Here is a 21,332-nt window from a genome sequence, read left to right as displayed (position 1 = left end):
TCGGACCTTCATCTATGTAAGTGCTTTGCAGAGCATCATTTCCGTTACTATATGCCACAATAACTGCCATGCGTCCAGATTTTGGCAACAATTAAATGTGGTGACGGGAAATGACGAGTGCCCTAAATAAAACATCGGATTTCCATGTATGAATTGGCTGACCGCTGCACTGAGGTTCTTTCTTGGTTGATAGAGCATCACTATTTGAAAACGGCGAATACAAACACGCATGCGCACCGGCGCATTTCTGTGGGCTCGTCAGCGGTGCGTTTTTCGGGATAGATCAACGCTGTTGCCACTTTCTTTAACACGCCAGTGTAGCTTGAACGATGGTAGAGTAAAAGAGTCAGCCTCTTAACGGCCCACGGGACGGCTTATGCTCTCCCATAGCAGAGTACCTCGTGCTCTAAATCGTTAACAACTTTTCTAAACACACGATGGTAGAATTGATGCTTTTAAGCACGGGACGGCTTCGTGCTCTCCCATTGTAGAGTACCTAGTACTCTAGATCGTTAGCCAGTTTTTTCTAAACACACGATGGTTGCTCAGCGGAAAGTTTCACAAAAGCGCTTTCTCGGGACGGCTCTCAGCTCTCCCATATAGCAGAGTACCAAGTACTCTAATTCGTTGAACACTTTTAGGGGCGAAGCTCCTTGTAGCGGCACCCGTTCGTCCCTCGTAGCCGTTGTAGTAGTGTGTAACAAGTATAACACTTTGACCTCCAATGTGGTGCCGGTGAGAGATTTCTTCTGTGCGTTGTTGAACAATAAAAGATAGTGCTCAATGTACATGCCAATGGCTGCTAAGGAGGAATGAGAGATAGGAGAATTCGGCTTTTAGTTAACGCACACGCTGCGAATTTTTATTGTTCAACAACGCACAGAAGACAAGAAAGGGTTGCTACGTTATACTCGCTGGGCGTAACCTCCTAGGTTTTAGAAAGTTTTAGCGAGAGTTGGGCCGCAGTGCCATAAATACAGTGAACCTGTATACACTATGAACTCGAGGTGGTTAAAGGTGGGAAGTAGATACGAAGCGCAAAGCGTAAGAAAGTGTGCGTGTGCCTCCTCTCGTTCAGTCCTTGGAATGTCCGCTGGATGGCGGTGCTTCTATGTGAGGAATATATGATGAAAAGATGCGAGATGGTGGTACTTGGAGTGTTGAATAGGTGGACGAACGGACACACAGACAGATGAATGGACGGACGCACGGATGGCTGCACGGATGGATGGACGCATGGACGGACGCAGGAGCGGATGCATGGACGAAAGCAGGGACGGATGCACAGATGGACTTGCGGACGCACGAACAGACGCACACATGGACGGGCGGATGGACGCACGGGCGGCCACACAGACGCACGCATGGATGGATGGAAGCAAGAACGAATGGACGGACGGATGCTTCGCCCCACTATCCATCATTCACTCCGTGGATATGCTGCCATTTTTTTTCTAAACACACGATGCTCTCCCACAGAGTACCTAGTACTCAAAACTGTTACCCACTTTTTTCTAAACACACGAGATATATGCGATGATGAGTTTCAGGGCAGAATAGATGCTGTCTTTTTTTCCTGTCTTCATATCTGTTTACTCTCCTCAGCCCATTTGCCCAAACATCCACTTCTCTACATGTCTCACTCATGCTGGAGAGCAGACACGATTGACCGTTTTCTCTGACATGCATCAATCACATAATGAGCTCGTGGTATTGACAAGGCACCACATGGTTATCTGCTTCTGTGGTGCCCTCACAAAACACACCTCACCAGCTTCACGTGAGGTGTGTGTGTGTGTGTGTGTGTGTGTGTGTGTGTGTGTGTGTGTGTGTGTGTGTGTGTGCACGCGCGCACACACACACACAGGCAACCGTCGGAAATAGCCAGCGTCTGCAGAGCAGCAGGGGACGTTCAACAAAGACTGCCTATTACGCAGTCACATCACTCCTAATAGGTCCGCCCTCCAATTTACTGAACTTGCATAACATTCTGGTACACAGTGTCACAAATAAATTTAGCATTCACTCCGCACTTTAATGCCAAGCGTGTTCTACACTTTAATTCAAAGAGTAGTCATACACACGTACGCACGAGTCGTTATAGCGTGCTTGTTCGGCGATCAAGCATTCCCCGCATATACCGCATTTCTGCACACACAAAACACTATATTCACATGAACCTACTACTGAAAAAATATCAACTGCCGACTCACCGCAGCTATACATAGAGTTGCCGCTTTTCACACTAGCCGATAAAGGTACATCCAGTACCGGCAAAGCGCTAGGGAAAAAAGAGCACCAACACGCATCAGTGTTAACCGCTCCATTATTCGCTTTAACCTGATGGCATTTGCGCTGTACCGCGGCATTCCACTCACACCATCCGACGCAATCCCGGTGGAAACATAGAAGTGTTTCCTGTTTACGTCTTAGTACTGGGCACGTGGTGCTGTTCCAATTGCGAGAAGCAAACAGAGGCATCGACTTCCGCTGCTCACCGTATATACGTACGACGCACGATCTCGCCCTTGGAGAAGGCCGTCGATCGCAATAATGGCGGCGCCACCGATAAGCATCTTTCGTTCATCCTCACCTTCCAAAGCTTTCCAGAACTAATGGGTAAACGTCGCCACCCCCTTTATAGGGGCTCGTTTTATGGCACTGGTCACGTAAACGCTTCGGGGCACGAGCGATTCCGATCGCATTTGCGTTCATTGAGAAATCAGGACCTCGAAGCTATAACCCAGTTTACTATAACAACAATTCTTATATTGGCTTTTTTTTAGATAGTCAGGCGTGCGATGTGTTCGTCGCAGCACCGCCCTCCTTATGATGTCAATGTATGGGACAATTTTGCCTCCCCGCTCCCAGTCGCACCCCCTCGCTATTACATCAATGTATCGTATAGGTGACCGGGGAAAGGAGGCGTCCACCCACTTGACCCCCTCCCCCCCCCCTGTGCGCACGCCTACGGATGCAGTACTGTATGCAGTCACCATTGTTGAAGATCACGGTCCACTCGAAGCCCGAGTCATGAAGTGTCATGAGGTGTGGTAGATTACTGTACCTGTCTTTCTTGTATTCTGCGCTCCGCGCTCTTTTGGCGGCTTTGAGCGTTTGTCCTGCTGGCTTCAAGGACGCGGGTTCAATTCCTGGAGATGCATGTCTAAGGCAGCTGAATGCAAAATCACTCGAATACCCAATTATAGACTGATAAGTACAGGTTGTCGAAAATTGATTTGATATCCCCCACTATAAAGGTGCGCTTCGTAATGTTATCGCAGTTTAATTACTTGGTACATCAAGAACCTAATTCTGAATATCTAACGCATTTGCCAGCTTCCACTTTAAATATGGTGTCATTGCGGTGATAAACCGAATTTGGTCGACCTCTATTAGTTTGAGGGTATACGATGACCCACGCAATAAATATGATTTCGGCTTGCCAATAACGGGGCTCGCATCTGTGTTAGGCTTCGTGAGAGAAATAATTCAATTCAGCCAATAAATTGGTTACGGAGTTGAGTGTAAGTATGTAAGGGACAGAGTTGGCTAAAAGGCAAATTAATACCTTACAAGGTGCAGTAGCCCGTTCCAGTCAATAAGGCACACAAGGAGCAGTAATGTACAGATGTTAAAACATTATGAAACAAAGTAGTGACAGTTTCACGTCTTTATAACAGTTCATAAGCCATCGTTAGACGAACACTTACACTTCGGGACCTGTAAGACCTAGTTTATACTAATGGTGTAGCGTAATATTCTTGATATATATTGATATAACATTTTGAAATGTCACGTCAAAACCACAATATGAGTACGATTGACGCCGTAGCAGATATCTGCGGAAATCCTGGCCATCCGGTGTTCTTTGACGTGCACTGACATCCCAGAGTACACGAGCACCTCGCCTCCATCGAAACACGACCGCCGCGGCCGTGGGTCATGCCAGCTTTGAGAGAGCGTATTCTCGTAAAACGTTACGGCGTGCATGATCGGCGCAGCATTCCGACTACTACGCCAGGGTCGATCTGGAGATCAACACTTTATACCCGTAACGGTGCAATGATAGCGTGTGTACATAATGACGCACACAAAGTTTTTTTTCTTGTTTTTTAAGGTAAATTTGGCGAAGAAGCAGAGAAACAGAAAAAACGTCGTGTAAGTGGTGTTATTAAGTAAGAATATTCGATTACGTATTCCGCACCTTTTGCGACACAGTCCGTGGTGTTTCGTTTACAGGTTGGTTGCACTTATCTTTCTCACTCTCCGAGTGCACGCGCTTTGGGTGTCACATCAGTTTGGAGCGCTTACTTTTCGGGAAGAAAAAAAAACGAAAGAAAAAAAAGATACGAAAGTGAGCCGCCTGTGGAAAATGACTCGCGCCTATCGTTTCAACAGGTCGTCTTAGAATCGATCTCATTACGCTGATTCTGTGACCCCGTTTCGAGTGATCGCAGGGAAGTGAAAACCGGGTTAACAACTTGCCGTGGCAACGGTGGGTTTTCACAGAACAGTTCTTTTTTTTTTCTTCTTTATAGCGCCAAGACGATTTTCCCGTTTCCGAAAGAGAGCCATAAGTGTTCACGGCGTGAATGTTATGGCGCCTATAGTGTCTCCACGAATACAAGCCGAGTGCCTCTATCTCTCTTGGCAGCGAGTTCTCTTTGAGAAAGAGTGAAAAAAAAAAGATCGGAAGGGGGGAGGAGGGTCGTAAAATGGAGCGCGATCTAACAGAGAACGAACGTAGCTCTGCCAGAATGGCGTGACATAATCTATACCCCTCCTCCTCCCCGCCCTTTACACGCGTATGCATGAAAAACCTGCGATAAGCGCGCGCGGATGACCCCGTAGTTTTCATCTCGCGCCAACTACGCAATGATGTCGCATTTTATTTCGCTCATGAAAGTTTTTGATGCAGGCACGTTTAAGCACGCGCGTTGAATCTCGAGTGTGATGACTTGTCTTCCTCATTCGCTCGCTTTGTGACTGTCTCGGGGGGAAGAAAAGAAGAAAGAAAGAAAAGAAAACGAAAGGAAAAAGTGAGAAAGAAAGGGGAAAGAGAAGAAACACACAAAAAGAAAGACACAAAGGAAGACAGAAAGAAATGAAAAATAAAAACAAAAAAGGAGAAGAAAAGAAACAAAGCAAGAGGAAGATAGAAATAAACAAAGCAAGTAAGAAAAAAGTGTGAGAGGAACGAAAAAAAAAGAAAGAAAAGACAAAATAAGAAAAATATATGATAAATAGAGACAGAAGACAGAAAGAAAGAAACAAGGACATTAAGAAAGAAAGAAAGAAAGAAAGAAAGAAAGAAAGAAAGAAAGAAAGAAAGAAAGAAAGAAAGAAAGAAAGAAACTGACCGACCTTCAGGGTTCCTATCACGCAGGCATATCTTCTCGATGTTACGAGGTTAATGGCACCTGCATATCTCTTTTCGTTGTCTCTACATCTTGAACGCGATGGCGGTGATATAGCGATACAACTCGTATCTTAATTTTGAATCTCGCTTATACTTCAGTGCGCTATCATGTTCAAACTCTATCGGCGGCCTGCTGCGTTCAATTTGTGTCAAGGAAGAGTGACCCGTGACCAAGAAAGCGTTTCCTCCCGTCAAATAAATAAGAACAAACTAGCAACGCTTTCGTCCGCTCAAACCTCATGCCAAATGTTTCTTCTGCTTATCGCCACTGAAGTGGTTTCATTCACCTTGGATTGAATTGGAGTTGAAACCTTTACGTGGACACGTACGGGTTGTTTTCATTTCTATTTATGTTCACTAAAAGTGAAATCGATGTTTTTTAAGGAAACTGCAGCGCGACTGTTTTGAGCCGCTCTCGATCGGCACGGGAAATATTTCGTTTTCGAAGCTTGCACAGTTCCATCCGCCGCCTCGCTCATCTTCCGTCTAGTGTGGACAGACATCGACATCACGCAGATAAGAAGTACCGTTGTACCGTGCAGACTGTTTTCAATATCGCCGGTAAAGTTACGTAATAGAAGATCGGTTTAGAAGCCTTCCGAGTCTCGTTGAACGGCTAAGGCAACCTTGTTTCGAGAACCGTCCGAGTATAAAGCCTTAGCGACGGAACTTTTTAAATCGCAGCACTAAGTATAAAGAACAGCCACGGCGGGCATTGTTGGTCGGGACACGTAGGCCGGTGCCTGCCCCTGCTACAAGTTGCAAGTGTTGCTGGGATTTCCCGCGGTGTTGTCCATAAATTGACACCAGGCGTCGTTTGCAGTAAGTTGCAACACGGTGCGGTGGCAGTGTCGTCGTGAAGAGCGCGTGCGTATATCGCGTAGCACGTGAGGTCAATTTGTTTCACCAACGCCTCCTAGAAAAACTATGCCTGGAACGTGGCTCTCTCTTCAATCAAGAGCTTGCTGCCAGCACAAAATCTTGGAGGCCATGCTTCTTACCGCGTGTTGCGACCGTCCGCCGCGTGGGACCGCTCGCCTCCGTACCGCTCTACCACGTGACATCACAGCTGCTCGGAGGCAACTGTGAGAGCATTGCTGTGTTTGCAGGGGGCGACCGCCACAGGCGTTCGGCTCCGTACCGGAGGTAGAGGGTAAAATCCGAGGGTAAGGTGGCACGATCGCGGCTCACGTTTCAGGCATAATTTTCTAGGAGGCGTTGGTTTCACAGACCGGTGGAAACACGCGGGGTGCAACTAGTACGTTCACCCTTCATATTGCGAGTGATTGTCAGTAAACCGCCAAATATGCGTTAGGTGCTTTCATGGGCACAATGTCTCCTGTTTGAAAGTTTTGACCCAATAAATCATTACCTGTTTCTGTACTAACGACACCCGCACCCACTGGTATTGGTGAAGACTCCACTTCCGAACGCAAACCAAGTAGGCAAGTCGATTCGATGTGCATCTCAATATCGGATAAACTGCACACCTCGAATAATTAGAACAATTATTTTTGGGGCCCTCCCAGCTTTATGAAAATTGATACTCCGAATGTGTCGCATGACTATAAACGTGGGTCTTACGACAGATTTGTCGAAGATACACTGTTATATCAAACTTTTTGACGAATGTTGTTGTTTTTTTTTTACTATAGTCCGCTCTACGTACGTTTTAAAGGTGTCCGCCTTTCTTTGCGCTGATGGCATCCCTGGTCTGTTTCGCTCCAGGGGGTTACGTGCACACTGAGTGTCCTGCTCGCAGCCGTCCCGTGCGCGAATCCACAGCCGAAGTCGACAGAGGCTTGCGGAGGAGGCCAGATGAAGATCCCCACCGTGTGTAGCCGGGGCTTCCATCCATGAATCGGCTCTACAGCGTCCTCAGTAACTTTCAGCAACAACCTGTCACCAGCCACCGAATACTGGTCAGTCCTCGCTCTTTTCTGATGTGCGATTTCACCGATCAAAGATTACTGTCTCTCAAACGAACAAGGTGGTCAAATGCTTATATGTTGATTGAATTTTCTGATAATATTGTCTTCGTGGGCATCTTCGCCTAATTTTCTGCGTGGGTTACAATGATAATTTCTGGCTGTATTGAACACGCATGGAGAGCCTTGTATCTATAGGCACTTTGCATAGTTCACTTATCAAGGTGTAAAGCGGTTATTGTATTGTTTGAGTAAACAAAGTATAGTGTTCTGTGTATTTCCGTTTCTGTACTTTACTTACTTTAGTTCTGCAGGAACATATATGCTGCGATTTACTGAATTCCAGAGGCAAATATGTTAAAAGGACTGAAACACTGGAACATAGCCTTCACTCTTTCTCACTCCAATCACCGAGATGCCAACTAGTATTTTTCTCTAAACTCGTTTTACTCAACCTTGCCAGCTAAACAAGCAACAGGTGGGTGTTAAATATTTTTGTTCACGACACGACACCTGTCTTCACGCTACTGCGCTTAAAACGAAAACACAACCGGGTGGCCGCCGTGACACCAAACTATAGGCAGGAATTGCGCTGAACCGTCCACTGCAGAGTAAAAATGCTACGGATGGAGTCGAACACTAGAAAAACTGTACATATCTGGCAAGAACAAGGAAGACGTCGTATTTACCACTGGGTGCGTCGTGAATTCACACTCCACCGTTCCACTGAGGTATTTATTGATTTGCGGGGTTTAACGTCCCAAAACCACCATATGATTATGAGAGACGCCGTAGTGGAGGGATCTGGAAATTTCTACCACCTGGGGTTCTTTAACGTGCACCCAAATCTGAGCACACGGGCCTACAACATTTCCGCCTCCATCGGAAATGCAGCCGCCGCAGCCGGGATTTGAACTCGCGACCTGCGGGTCAGCAGCCGAGTACCTTAGCCACTAGACCACCGCGGCGGAGTGTTCCACTGAGAGAGGCGATGCAAACGGAATCACTCATGCTAACAATCGGGACGCTTCCATCTCCTGCGCTTCATGGCGGCCTCCACTGCAGTGCCACAATCATCTATTCTATGCCATTATATGTCTCATGAAAGATTCCATGAAAGGCTAATGTAAGTCGCACACAATGCATGCAAGACAATTAATACGCCTAAAGGACAAATCTGCTTCGCAGTTATATTTTCCTGTGTAATCTATACGTTGCGCTTGAAATTTACGAAGGGCGGATAGCGTCCAAAATAGATTACAAGGTCATTTTTTTTCTCTACAGTATGACTCGCATTGGGCACAAACCGTCTCGCGCAGAGCTACTGTCGCATATGGAAGAGCGAGGTCACTCCGTTTTTTGTTTTTGTTTTTTTTTTTGTGAATATGAAACACGAGATGGCCATCGCGCCGCGTTTTGGGGCAACCCGCCTCAGGCTATAATAAAACGGGCCGTATAGCTGTTCAGCTCTTTGTGCCATTCGAGAGAATGGAACGTGCCGCCCAATTCGTTTCCGCAATGTTTGAATTTCATTACGCAGAGCGGCTCGTTTTGTGCCGCGGACTGCGCTATACGGCGGAAGTAAATACGAGAAATAACCCCCGGGAATCGCTCGTTCATTCCATTGTTTCCGAGAACTGCATGAGGGAGGGCGTTAAACGGCGTAGAGTACACCAAATAAAAAAACGAATCAGAACGATGAACGTCGATTTGAATGAAGAAGCACTGGGCGAATAGTTACGGGCTTGATTCCTCTTTCATGGGAATCGATCATAACACGAAAGAGAACGGCGTGCTCACGAAATAAATTGCAGCTTTGTTGGTCCTTGTAAAGCGTGAGCGCACGAATTTGTAGGCTCTCCATTGAAGAATATAAACGCCGCAGCAGAGCAAACGTGTCCCGTTGGAATTTACACATAGAGCGCCGCTCCTTTCGTTATCTCCGTCTCTCACCGATTAACTCGGCCTGATGGTATAGTGCGTGGTTATGATGATGGACCGCTAACTTACAGGTGGCGGCGTTGAATCCCCGCCCTCCTTCGGCGGCCACATTTTCGGTATAGGCGAAAATATTGGATGCCCGTGTAGTGAGATTTCGATGCACGTTATAAAAAATTGCAGGTGGTAGAAATTTCCGGAGCCCTCCACTACGGCGTCCCTCGTAATAGCATCGTGGTTTCGCCATGTAAAACTACAATTATTCCCATTTTTCACCGAATTCTCCGAAGTGAAGCACGCGACCTCTTTTTCTGGGCTTCTACCACCTTCTCTCTCTCAAGCAATATGTTTCTCAGATGCGTTTTCAGCGGCAGTTGTAAGGGTGAGTGAAGTCTAAACCGGAAGTGAATGAAGAAACGTCTCCCGCGGATGCTCGAAAAGTAGTAGGCTGTTTTACCGACGTAATTTTTAGTCATGGAAATGACGTCGATAAAGTTTTTGGAGTAGCCTGGCATAAAACATTTAAACACGTTAAAAAGAATAAAGGTATAAGCGGTAAGAGAACAGGAAGCCTATCTATAATCGTATAAACGAATACAGAAATAGCAAGGCTTATCACGCTTCAGTCAGAACTTTAGCGTTGCTGCGTTCGGAATGGTGGCATTATAGACGGAGACAGGTACCTTTAGTACGAGAAGTTTGCCGATCAGCTTATTCAGAGAGTGTGATTCACAATTAAGAGGTGCAGTGTGTGAGAAAAATTCGGAGTCTACAATACAATCCAGTATTCAAACTTACTTATTTCGAATATCCGTTTCTAATGCTTAATTTCAGTAAAAGTCTGGGCAAGCCTTTCTGCTCCGATTGGAAGCAAGACGCTCATTTCAATGTTGGATCTGTGGGTGTGGGCTGTGTGTTTTAAGTCGGAGCGTATATGTATATAGCAGTGGTTCAGTGAACTGTAGCGACACTAATTCAACAGAGCACGAAAAGTTGCTCCACAAAACTTGGTGGAGTGAACCGGAAATCGGCATTTCCGGACGTATTTCCCTCGGCGGCCTTTTCGCACGCTTACCAGCTTTAAGACCTCATTGCATAGTCGCGACTTTTCGTAGCAGTGACGGGCTACGTGTGGACGACTCGGCTGAGGGCGCGCGCGAATTTGTTTTTTTTTTTTTTTGGTACCAACTCTGAGTCAGAAAAAAAAAACTCAAGTTCCGGTAAGTGCTTTGAATCAGACACGGAAAGCGATGCTGGAACAAACGCATACGAACTGGCACTCGACAAAATGTTCGGCCTGCATCGGCCAGCTAGCACTTCCGCTTCCGCTTTGCTCCGTCGTTTGGTGTTGTGTTCCAATCGTACATCAGAAGGCGCTGCTTTACGCACGAAATTGGCCCGCGCCGTCGGTCAACTGCTCCAAATCTGTCCAAAGAATATAAACTGTAGAACATTTTTTCTTCTCTAGCAATAACACGTGATCCTTAGAATATAAGCAGTGACACGTGTAGTGTTCATGCAAAACATCCGGAAAACTCCAGCGCTTGACGGCCGCAGAAATGTTTAATTTTAGACAGCGCTAATAATATGCGCTCCCCTCCAGCAATCACAAAGCTGGAATGCCGAAATTGCACGTACTCTCGGAATCGATGTTACCGCAAGCATTTTGCAGGAAGCTCGCTGTATCAAGATTTTCTATTGTTTCGAATACCGGGAGTCGTCGGATTGAATTGGCGGACTTGCTTGTGTAAAACAATCGATAGCGTGTGTCTGTGTGTGCATATGCGTGCGTGCGTGCGTAAGCGTTAAAGCGACTGTCTACCGTCCTTCACCGCTTTTTTGCTTTGTGTCGCAATAAAAAGCGTACCATTTCAAGTGTCCAACCTTGTAGCGGTTTGTTTTGATAGTGTGTAAAGATATTTGAAACATTTTTTTTATCTTCGTTGTATCTTCATTCATCGGTGGGATGAATGCCCACAACACTGGTCCGGGGAGGCGATGACGATTGTGCCGCCGGTGAAAGCGGAAAACTGAAACCGCGTACGGTTTTTGCAGGCTTCATCAAGTTATGTTTAATAATAAAGCAAATGCCTTAGTGGTCGTCTAAAACTGCCGGGCGTATTTTGTTGTTGTTCTTGTTCTTATGAGCGGCGGCGGACGTATTTTGTTGTTGTTCTTGTTGTTCTTATGAGCGGCGGCCGACGCAGTGCCTGCGTTTCTCCGCCGTTTGCAGGCAGGCATGCGGGCGAGAGAACACTCCGCCGGCAGCGCCACCAGGTGCCTCTTTGAACGCAATAAACAAAAAGCAAACATCACTCTCTGGTGCAGCCAAAGGCTGCCTCGAGTGAGTAAAATACAATTCCAAGTCGTATACGTTTGTTTTAAAGCGAAATGAGTCTACCTGCGAATATTCCTTTTTCTGTCAATAGATTGAACCACATTGATGTTGGGTGACGCTAGTGGTCCTTCTTTGTCGACTTTCAACACATAAATAATATTAGAAATCTTTTTTTATCGAACAAAAGCATGCTCGTTGCCGCCAATGTTATGAACGATCTTCTCGTTTTCGCCACAATCAGATTTTTTTTTTCCCTAGCGGTGGACATTCCTTTTAACTGCCGAGCCTCACATGCATGTGTGAAGAAACATACGCGTTCTCCTGCCAAATAGTTGATTCACGGAAAACAGTAACGAAACACACCTCTTTCAGCGAGCATTTCGCGAAGCGAATTGCGGTGGGAACATTGGCGGATAGAAAAACCTGCGGTAACACTCCCTGCAATAAATCGAATGAACGCGTCCAGACTGACAGCTCGTCTGCCTGATTGTAGGAAGAATTCGTGACGTAATCGAGCCACTACCGCTTCGCGCGAGCGAGAATTAAATAACACGATGCGCCATTGCGTCTTTTATTGAGTGGTACTTGTTTTCCTATAAAGTGGGTCAAGTTGCGCGTGAATGTTCCAGTTGTTATTAATGCCATGCATGGGGCCACAGAAAGAAAAATGAACACATGAAAATGGGTATAGGCGTTGTGGTTGGTGCTAGTTCTTGGAGTACAAAATTGTTTGTATTGTCCCAAATATAGATAATAATAATAATAATAATAATAATAATAATAATAATAATAATAATAATAATAATAATAATAATAATAATAATAATAATAATAATAATAATAATAATAATAATAAAGGAATGAAAAAGAACTATAAAGAGATTTATTACAGAAACATCAGCACATGTGGTATACTGAAGATTACAGTTCTAGTGGTGAAGGTGGTGAGATCGTGGTCCCCCGTGAAATTGAAAGTGGAATTAACGCAGAAAAGCGTGAAGGATCGCTATGCAGAAAAGCAGGAAACTAATGGATGCATTGCATGCTGCTATTTTACATATATTTGTTCTATAGGTAGCGCGCAAAAAAAAAAAGTTGAATGCAAGTTGCTTGAAATTTGTAAGAAATGTTTTTTAGGCATTACAAAAGCACAGAGGTTAATCATAAACATAACTGAAATCGTTGCCTCATCGGCAGACATCCAGATTTCTCGCTTTGGATCTTTAGTAGCAGCCCCTCTTTTTATATAAGTGTCAAGGACAAGCGAAGACATCGCAAGGTAGCATGGTTACCTACACATGTTGTTTTGTTATCTTGGCAACATCGGCCTTTCTTACCCGATAAGAGACACCATCAGCGACGACAGGGTGCCAATCTAAATGCGAAGCCAACGTTTCTCTTGGCACTTTCAGCGTTTATATTCATACCCTGCAGTAACGTCTTCAGAATCTTCGCTAACTCAAAGCCGGCCCAGGTAAGCACCTTTTAACATTATCAGTATCAGTATAAATTTTGCTCCGATTACATACAGATTAAGCGCGCGGATCGCCTCATGGCCGAGAGAATTAATTAAGATTAGATCCAAGGCGCGAATCATGAAATCGACGCACTAAAAGAAAAAAAACTACCGTTTTAGTCTTCAGCGAAGCACTGCCGCAACACGCAGGGTAGACGGGTGCTCGTGATCTCGCTTTCACGGCTCCACCATGAATGAAGCTCCAAATGGGGCACGGTCAAGCAATGCACGATGCCAAGAAAAAAAAGAAGAAAACAAAACAAAAACAGCGAGACGCGGGGCGGACGGTAGCAAGTGGAAGCGAAAAAGTTTCGTTGCGGAGGCAGCATGCTCATATATTGTTCCGTTGGTGTCGACGCTATCATACTGTTCTCCCGACGGGCAAAAGATATCCGAAATATACTCTCAGTGCCCGGAATACCCAAGCTGACCTTAGGAGATTTCCGAAGTCGCCTTGCGAGCACATCCGAGAGGATCGCTCCCAGATCCTGGTCACGTGCACCTGTGGCCTTTTCGTAAAGCCTGGCAACACCAGCGCGTACACGCAGCTGCCTGCGTGTATCTGCCTCTTTCATCTCGATAACAGGCGGCTTGTGCTTGAGCACGACTCTGTAATACGGACGCGCTTTCGCGCGCAATGTGTCTCGTTCGGCACGAACGCTCTCGGATAACTGAGTCATCATTTGCTCCTCTCCACCGTTTCGCAATGCACTGCTAGGCTGCACTGCATACTGATTCCTCGTAACAAGCCCTCCTTTTGGGTTCCTAAGCTGCTGCTTTATCACTGCGAGTTTGCATGAAGTACTTGTGTATGCTCTTGGGGAACAAGGAAGGTATTGTAGAAGGTATTGCAGAAGGTATTGTAGAAGGTATTGTAGAAGGTATTGTAGAAGAATACCTATGACTACTGCCGATTCATGTACCAGTGAGTGAGTGAGTGAGTGAGTGAGTGAGTGAGTGAGTGAGTGAGTGAGTGAGTGAGTGAGTGAGTGAGTGAGTGAGTGAGTGAGTTAGAACCCATCACTAAGTAAAATAATCGATGCTGTTAATGAGTAAGTAGCGTCTGAACAAAACTATTCAAGAAGGTATTAAGAGCACTCGTTTGCTTCATTGTTTAATTAATTGCAATTTACTATCGTTATGGCTTTAGCTCTGTAGAACTACGTTTATTACGGCATACGCAGCACCATGCATATTTTTGCTCTCTATAATTCGGTGCGCATTACTTTTGCTGTATTTATTTTCGTCTTCATCTGTTGATGTAAGGGAGTATCTCAATGGAACTACTTCAAAGATTGCAATTGGAAGACAACTCTCACAAATCAACATGTCAACACAACCACCTAACTACCATACAAGCAAACTAACAAACAAATTCTCAGCATATCCATGAAGTGATTGATGATTAGTGGAGCGAAGCACCCATCTGTCCGTCCGTGCGTCCACCGATGCGCTCATCTGTCTGTCTGTCTGTCTGTCTGTCTGTCTGTCTATATGTATTTATGTATGTATGTATGTATGTATGTATGTATGTATGTATGTATGTATGTATGTATGTATGTATGTATGTATGTATGTATGTATGTATGTATGTATGTATGTATGTATGCCTGTCTAGCGACGAGCACGAGCCGCCGCGGCCCTCCGCGCCCGCCGCTCCGCTTCATCCATGCCCCATCAACGATCCGACGCGTATGGCGACGATGCAGGGGACCGAGAGGCACTCTTTCCCCGCACACCCAGGCACAACCCGCGCAGCAGCCAGTCGGAGAGCGGGACAGACTGTCGGTTACGCCTGACGCGGGACAAGCGAACTGAAAGAAGCCATTCGTCTCTTACAACTGTAGGACGCTTCTAGGCCACACCAGCTAGGCCTTGTTAGGATCTCGCTGTGTCGCGATGGTAGCTAGCGGTCGCCGAGAGTGGCTAAAAGCCAAACATACGTCACTGAAGAGCCTTCGCCCATAGGTGGAATAGGGAGGCAGTAGTTTTGTAAAACAGCAACGTTTACTAAAGCAGATTATCGTAGGTATACGAAGCCGGCCAGCACGACGTCGTTGTTAGGGCGAATCCCGCTAACATGGAGCCGGCGCGGCCTTCAATAAGGTTTCACTTTATCGTCTGAGGCCGGTTTCCGGTGCTTGCCAAGGGAAGACAAGATTTCCCCGGAACTCTGAGTGGTTCGCCGCCGTCTCCATGGCGCTGGGAAGAGGAGGCCTTGCCGAAACTCTGTGCAGCTAGCCGATCTCCCGCAAGGCCCCTAGATGAAACTTGTTTTATCTAGGGACCTTATCATCTCCCGAGGGAAGAAGCGCTTGTGCATGAGGACAGTGTTTCTGGCACAACAGTCTGTACTGTTGAACGGTGCATCGGCTCTTCGCCTTTTCTCTGAGGTGTCGAGCTATATCTTTAAGTTCCTTGAAGTTTGGTCGAGACAAGCTGAGCTAGTGAAGTTATGAAATTTCGCTGTTTTTTTTTCTCGGTATACATTTCGTTCACTCTTACGTGTATGCAAACGTGCGCCTTCTCACTTATTATTTCAGGTGCGCCCATGGAAAAGAAAATTAGTTTTATCCTATGCTTGAACTGTGGCGGGCTAAATGTTTGTTCCAACATCTAAATCTATCAGTCATCAATTATGAAGACAACGCTACAACATTGCTCATAGAATAATGGTATCAAACACGGTTACTCATAGTTACGCTCGCGTTTATTTTGCTCTACTTACATTCTTTTGCTTCAGCTTCACCAATATAATGGAATGCTTGCGATCATCCCGTTGTATGCGTTTAGACTCAAACATCGCAGGCACTCTTTTGAGATACCCACAGAGCTTCGTAACACGACAAAATGCAGAATCAGGGCGAAACGCTAAAGAGTACGTCATAATTATTTTATTTATTGATTTATTTGCTTTGCATACACAGGCACACAAGGTCACAGAGGAAAGAGGGAGAAAGCAAGCTGGCAACTTCCAATTGGGGGGGGGGGGGGGCACAATGCCTGCTCACTCTTTCGGGAGGAGGGAAGAAACAGAGAAAACAAAGAATAGGTGGGAGAAAGAGGAAAGAAGATGAGGAAGGGAAAAATGACGAAGGCTTCGACGAGTATGAGCAAAAAAACATAAATAAAATAATAAGAAAAAATATCTCTAAACGGGTGGCCAGGTCCGTTTGGTTCATAAATGTAAGGAGAGCTCGGTGGACCTGGTCTCTTTGGGAAGCACAACCGCTCGGAAAAAGGTAGTCGTCTGAGATCGCGCACTTAAGTCCTAGAAATTTATATTCCTTAATCAGCAAAGACCACCATCATCATCATCATCATCATCAGCCTGACTACGTCCACTGCAGGACAAGGGCCTCTCCCATGTTCCGCCACTTAACCCGGTCCTGTGCTTGCTGTTGCCAATTTATACCCACAAACTTCTTAATCTCATCTGCCCACCTAACCTTCTGTCTCCCCCTAACTCGCTCGCCTTCTCTAGGAATCCAGTCAGTTACCCTTAATGACCAGCAGTTACCCTGTCTACGTGCTACATGCCCAGCCCATGTCCATTTCTTCTTCTTGATTTCAGCTATGATATCCTTAACCCCCTTTTGTTCCCTAATCCACTCTGCTCTCTTCTTGTCTCTTAAAGTTACACCTACCATTTTTCTTTCCATTGCTCGCTGCATCGTCCTCAATTTGAGATGAACCCTCTTTGTAAGTCTCCAGGTTTCTGCTCCGTAGCTAAGTACCGGCAAGATACAGCTGTTATATTTCTTCCTCTTGAGGGATAGTGGCAATCTACCTGTCATAATTTGAGAGTGCTTGCCGAATGTGCTCCACCCCATTCTTATTCTTCTAGTTACTTCAATCTCGTGGTTAGGCTCTGCGGTTATTACCTGCCGTAAGTAATAACCGCAGCAAAGACCGCTGCTTATCAAATGTGGAACATTGCACTGTCCCACATAATCAAGCATGATCCCGGGCAAAATGCGATAACTGCAACGGAGGAAGATGTCATGTAGACTACAACATACTCTTTATACAGAGCACACCACACTATAATCCCGTCGGAGATATAATTACGATGTAATAAGAAAGAGAGAGAAATTAAAATGAGAGAAAGGCAGGGAGGTCAACCTGAATTGTAGCATCTAGTTTCTTACCCTACACAACGGAGAGGGGTAAGAAAAAGAAAAATAGTAAGAGGTAATAAAAGAAAATAAGCAGCAATAAAGGTATAACATAGCATCGAAAATTTTACAACTAGTATGAAAACGCTATTGCCTTTGCGCAAGACGTCTTTATATGTGCCACACACAGCGAAAGGGAGAGAGAGGGTGAGGAGGGGAAGAAAAAGCAGTGACAGTGACTAGATGCACGTCTGGCTTGCCATACTCTCTATCATCCACCGTAGAGTCCTTAAACCCTCTCCAAACCAATGTCTAGCCTTGAAAATGAAAGAAAAGAAAAGAAATACGAATTTGTACACAATGCAAATTGCACTGCAGGGGTAGACACTTTTTTGTAAAAACTTTCTCCAGAGCCACAACCGGAAGAGATTTAGAAACATTGGGAACTGTGCAGCCAGAAGTTGAAAGACAGTGACGCATTTCTGTTTTTTTTTTATTATTTCACGATGTTTTAAGATTCTCCACCGTACCCGGTGTCTAGCAAATCCTCTGCAGCTCTGTGCCCTCCTCATGCTCTTTGAAGTTCTGTATTACTTTTTGATCCTTTGAATTGTTATCTGCAGGATTAGGTGTGCGCTTAAACCTTAGGTCCTGCCGGCTAACTCGCTACCGGACAGGAACTAATGTTTCTCGGCCGTTGCTGCCAACCGAAATCGCCCCCTGACATCTCCACTGGAGCTTTCTGGGCCGGATTGCGTGACAGTGGGTGACTGCTCTTCCTTCGCGCACTCCGTATACGTCTAGCCCCCCCCCCCCCCCCACCCTGACGTTTTTTTCTGACAGCTATGCCCCTTTCGTGGGGAGCTTTTGGCTTCTTTGTTGACTCTCACTCCAGTTCAGAGCACTTCCCGAGCAAGTCCTGTTCTAAGCTACTCTTCCTTTGCCGACGTCTTATTTGCTCCTTGTGTTTTTTTGCAGTCCCATTTTCAGTATGGAAAGTTAACTCGTAGCCAGATTTGACACGACCACGCTTCTTCCCTTAGGTTTCGTGCAAACATTTTGGATTCTTCTTTCTATCTAACATGCTGAGTTTGTCCGTTAGTTTACACGTTAACCCGCATTTCTTGTACAATAAAACCGTCTAGAAGTGTCCGACAGCACCTTTATCAAAAGCCCGAAACGCCATTCTTCGTACTCTCTTTTCCAGAGCGGAGCTTAAGCTCGGATTAAGGCACGCGTTGCAGAAAAATTCAGTTCAGTACGCGCCACGGAAGTTGGACGAGCTGCACTACCGAGTATGTAGCAGGTGCGACGGAAAGCAAAGACAGTAGACGGAGAGAGCGGAGTGAAAGAGAGTGCGGCAAGTGGTCGGGAAAGGAAGGCTCTGGAGAGTGAAGCGTCGTAGAATTACTGTATTACTGTATTACTAAATTACTGTACTAAAACAAGCAGTGCTGAGGCTGGAAGCCGAGAAGTGGGAGTGAGGTGAGTGAGAGCTCAGTACGGTGAAATGGAGAGGAGGAAAGAAAGAAGCTAGGAAGTGGAGAGGCGGACAAGCGACAAACAAAAACAAAATTAAATTTCTTAGCGAGGTGGGCTTGCAACCCATGGTCCGGTGATGAGCGTCGTAACCAACCGGCTGTACAGACACTCTTTCATCGGAACAGCATGATTGCGCTTCTGTGGGCAATATGATGCGAAAAGAATAGGGGAAAGAGAAGCAGAGAGTATAGAGAGAAAGAGGAATAAGCAGAGATAAAAAGAGCTTCAGCTGAGCTTTTCCGAACTTTACTGCTCCTCTCTAGGCCCATGAGGCTATATTTATAGCCTAAACGACCATTTTTAGGCCCACCCAGTTCCATTGTTTCTTCAGGCTTGGTAGTATTTTTTTTTTTTGTTTTCTCTATAGTAACCGGGCTCAAAAACATAGTGCGCGGGTCCAGTGCCCCTGAAAAATGAGGCCTAGTGTGGAGGCATTCCACGTCGTTTTTATAATCTACTCGCATCATCGTGACTGTGTGTGCGTGCGTACGTGGAGCGGGCATCAACTGCGGCTGCATTCATTCATGCGAATCGCCGCGATATAGCGCTAATCTCTGAGCGCGTGACGATGCTTCGTCATCGCTCGCTTTAATTCGCCATCAAGGGGTCCTCCAGCACCTGTCCTGACCCCGTAAAAAAAGAACAAAAGACGTAAAAAGGAGTTCACCCTCGACCACAACTGCTCTCGCGCGGCACTCAACGCGTGAAGGAAAGGTAAGGCGAAAAAAAAATAAGAACACTGGGATTCTTGAGTAGAGTGCTTACTAACATCGTCTCTAAGGTGCGTGCCCGTGGGGACCCGTGAGCGGACGACTCTGAATCCTTCCCGCGGTTGACTAGCGAAGAGCCTCGGCCGTCGGTGACAGGCTGTGACAAATGCTCGGGATGAAGCGGAAATCTGGGGCCTTCGGCGATAATGGATCCCGCTTGCCGGCAGCAGTAGACCTTTGTCCTCGGCTGGGTTGAAGTGAAGGCGATACATCCCGGACGCCTCCCCCCCCCCTTTTTTTTTTTCATTCTTTATTCACTACTCTTCACCCGTCGTTTCCTTCCCAATTTATTCATTTCGGTTCAGAAAAAAAGATGGGCCACTTGGTTTCCTCGAGCTTGACCTTGTTTTATACCTCATTTGTCTTTAATTTGACGCGTTTTGCTATAGCACCGTTCACTTTCACCCTGTTTGAGAGGTCAGTGGACGCGACAAAAAAAGATAGGGCGTGAAAGGCTTTTAAACGACACTATAGTGGGATTGGTATACGATTGGTACACTTCATCGCAGCGTTTATTTTGATGTTGATTCTTTGTCTTTTGTTGTTACTGTTGTTGGATAAATGAGTATGACATGGTATAGAAAAAGTTACCAGCTATACAACATTGCATATGGTTCAACTGAGCCTCTTAAAAACAGTTATACGCACATACAATAGGCTCCTTTCCTTTTTTTACAGCTATGCTTAATAATACTTGTACACTTCAGTGCAAATCACAAAGGCCTGCGTAATGAAGGCTACTGCATGTGAAATGAGGCCACGTGTGTAATTGGCTTATTCGTGTGCGGTGCTTTTGTGTGAGGCGTATGAAATACTATGCGCTTTTGCATCTCGCAGAAGCCTGTTAAGTTTATTGAGTTTGTCGACCTACAATGTAAAAAGACAAGGTAACGTTAATTAACAACTAGTAAGCATTTCCATTGCGACACATCGCTGGCGTACAAAAACATTAGTTCCGTGTATGTCGCCGCATCTCATGCCGAAGGTCACTCGCTACACAGGCGAGCTTTTTTCAAAAGAAAGAAATACATACTTTTCCGAGTGGTCCCCAATGCAAGTGATAAATACGAAACTGATACATGGCGGCTCTTTATTACAAAGAGCTTCATCCATTTGTTTATGGTTAGCTTGTATTTGCAGACGCAGTTTACATCGGCTTATTCCGTGAAACAAGATGCAGTTAACTGTATAGGAGCAAGTAAATATACTTGTGTTCCCTATTACCGCAAAGGTTGGCTCGAAGAACTGAGCAACGCCCTCACAGACGCTTGCATTTTAAGATATTGTGTGTTTGTGCGGCGATAAACTTGACAAATGCATTAAGGTACATTTTTCAGTTGACAATAAATTTTAAAAAAATATGCATACAAGAAAAAAATTAATAGGCCGAAGAGCATTTTCAAAGCGTAATTAAAATGCGAACTCGTGCGTCAGTGCAAGCCACTGTTAATGAATCTCTGTGCCAAGAATTTTTTCAACATCCCCCTGCATCTCATGTCCTTCGAGACTGCGCTTCAGAGTTATACTGTCAACAAACTTCCCATTGCTAAGTAATGCACCTTCTTCTAAAAGCTGCTTGAACGGAACAAGAGAAGCAACGTGCATGGAGCTTGACTAGGTCAGAACAACCTGTACGCTATCTTACACTGGGAAGTGAACAACCTATATATCTTAATCTAGAAATTTTGAGAGTTAAAAGTGTAAATAGCGAGGGAGCGTGCCAAAGAACGCCACTTAACTTTGTAACACGTGTAGGCGTA

At 45.6% G+C, this 21,332-nt stretch overlaps 1 protein-coding gene across 9 annotated transcripts in view; it reads left to right on the top strand.

The window, feature by feature from the left end:
- Positions 1–21,332, top strand: part of LOC119170511 (dopamine receptor 1) — a 593,104-nt gene that overhangs the window by 567,286 nt on the left and 4,486 nt on the right. For 6 of the 9 annotated variants that reach the window (XM_075887203.1, XM_075887204.1, XM_075887208.1 and 3 more), the window contains one exon: positions 7,151–7,344. The exons of the other annotated variants lie outside the window; for them this stretch is intronic. In XM_075887203.1, the coding sequence (XP_075743318.1) occupies positions 7,279–7,344 (66 nt within the window). In that variant the 5' untranslated portion in view covers positions 7,151–7,278. The remainder of the gene's footprint in view (positions 1–7,150; positions 7,345–21,332) is intronic. 9 annotated transcript variants of the gene reach the window in all.

Source organism: Rhipicephalus microplus, chromosome 2 (genome assembly GCF_043290135.1).
Source record: "Rhipicephalus microplus isolate Deutch F79 chromosome 2, USDA_Rmic, whole genome shotgun sequence".
Classification (NCBI taxonomy): Eukaryota; Metazoa; Arthropoda; class Arachnida; order Ixodida; family Ixodidae; genus Rhipicephalus; species Rhipicephalus microplus.
Note: the sequence above shows the minus strand (reverse complement) of the source record. Positions and strands in the feature narration are given on the sequence as shown.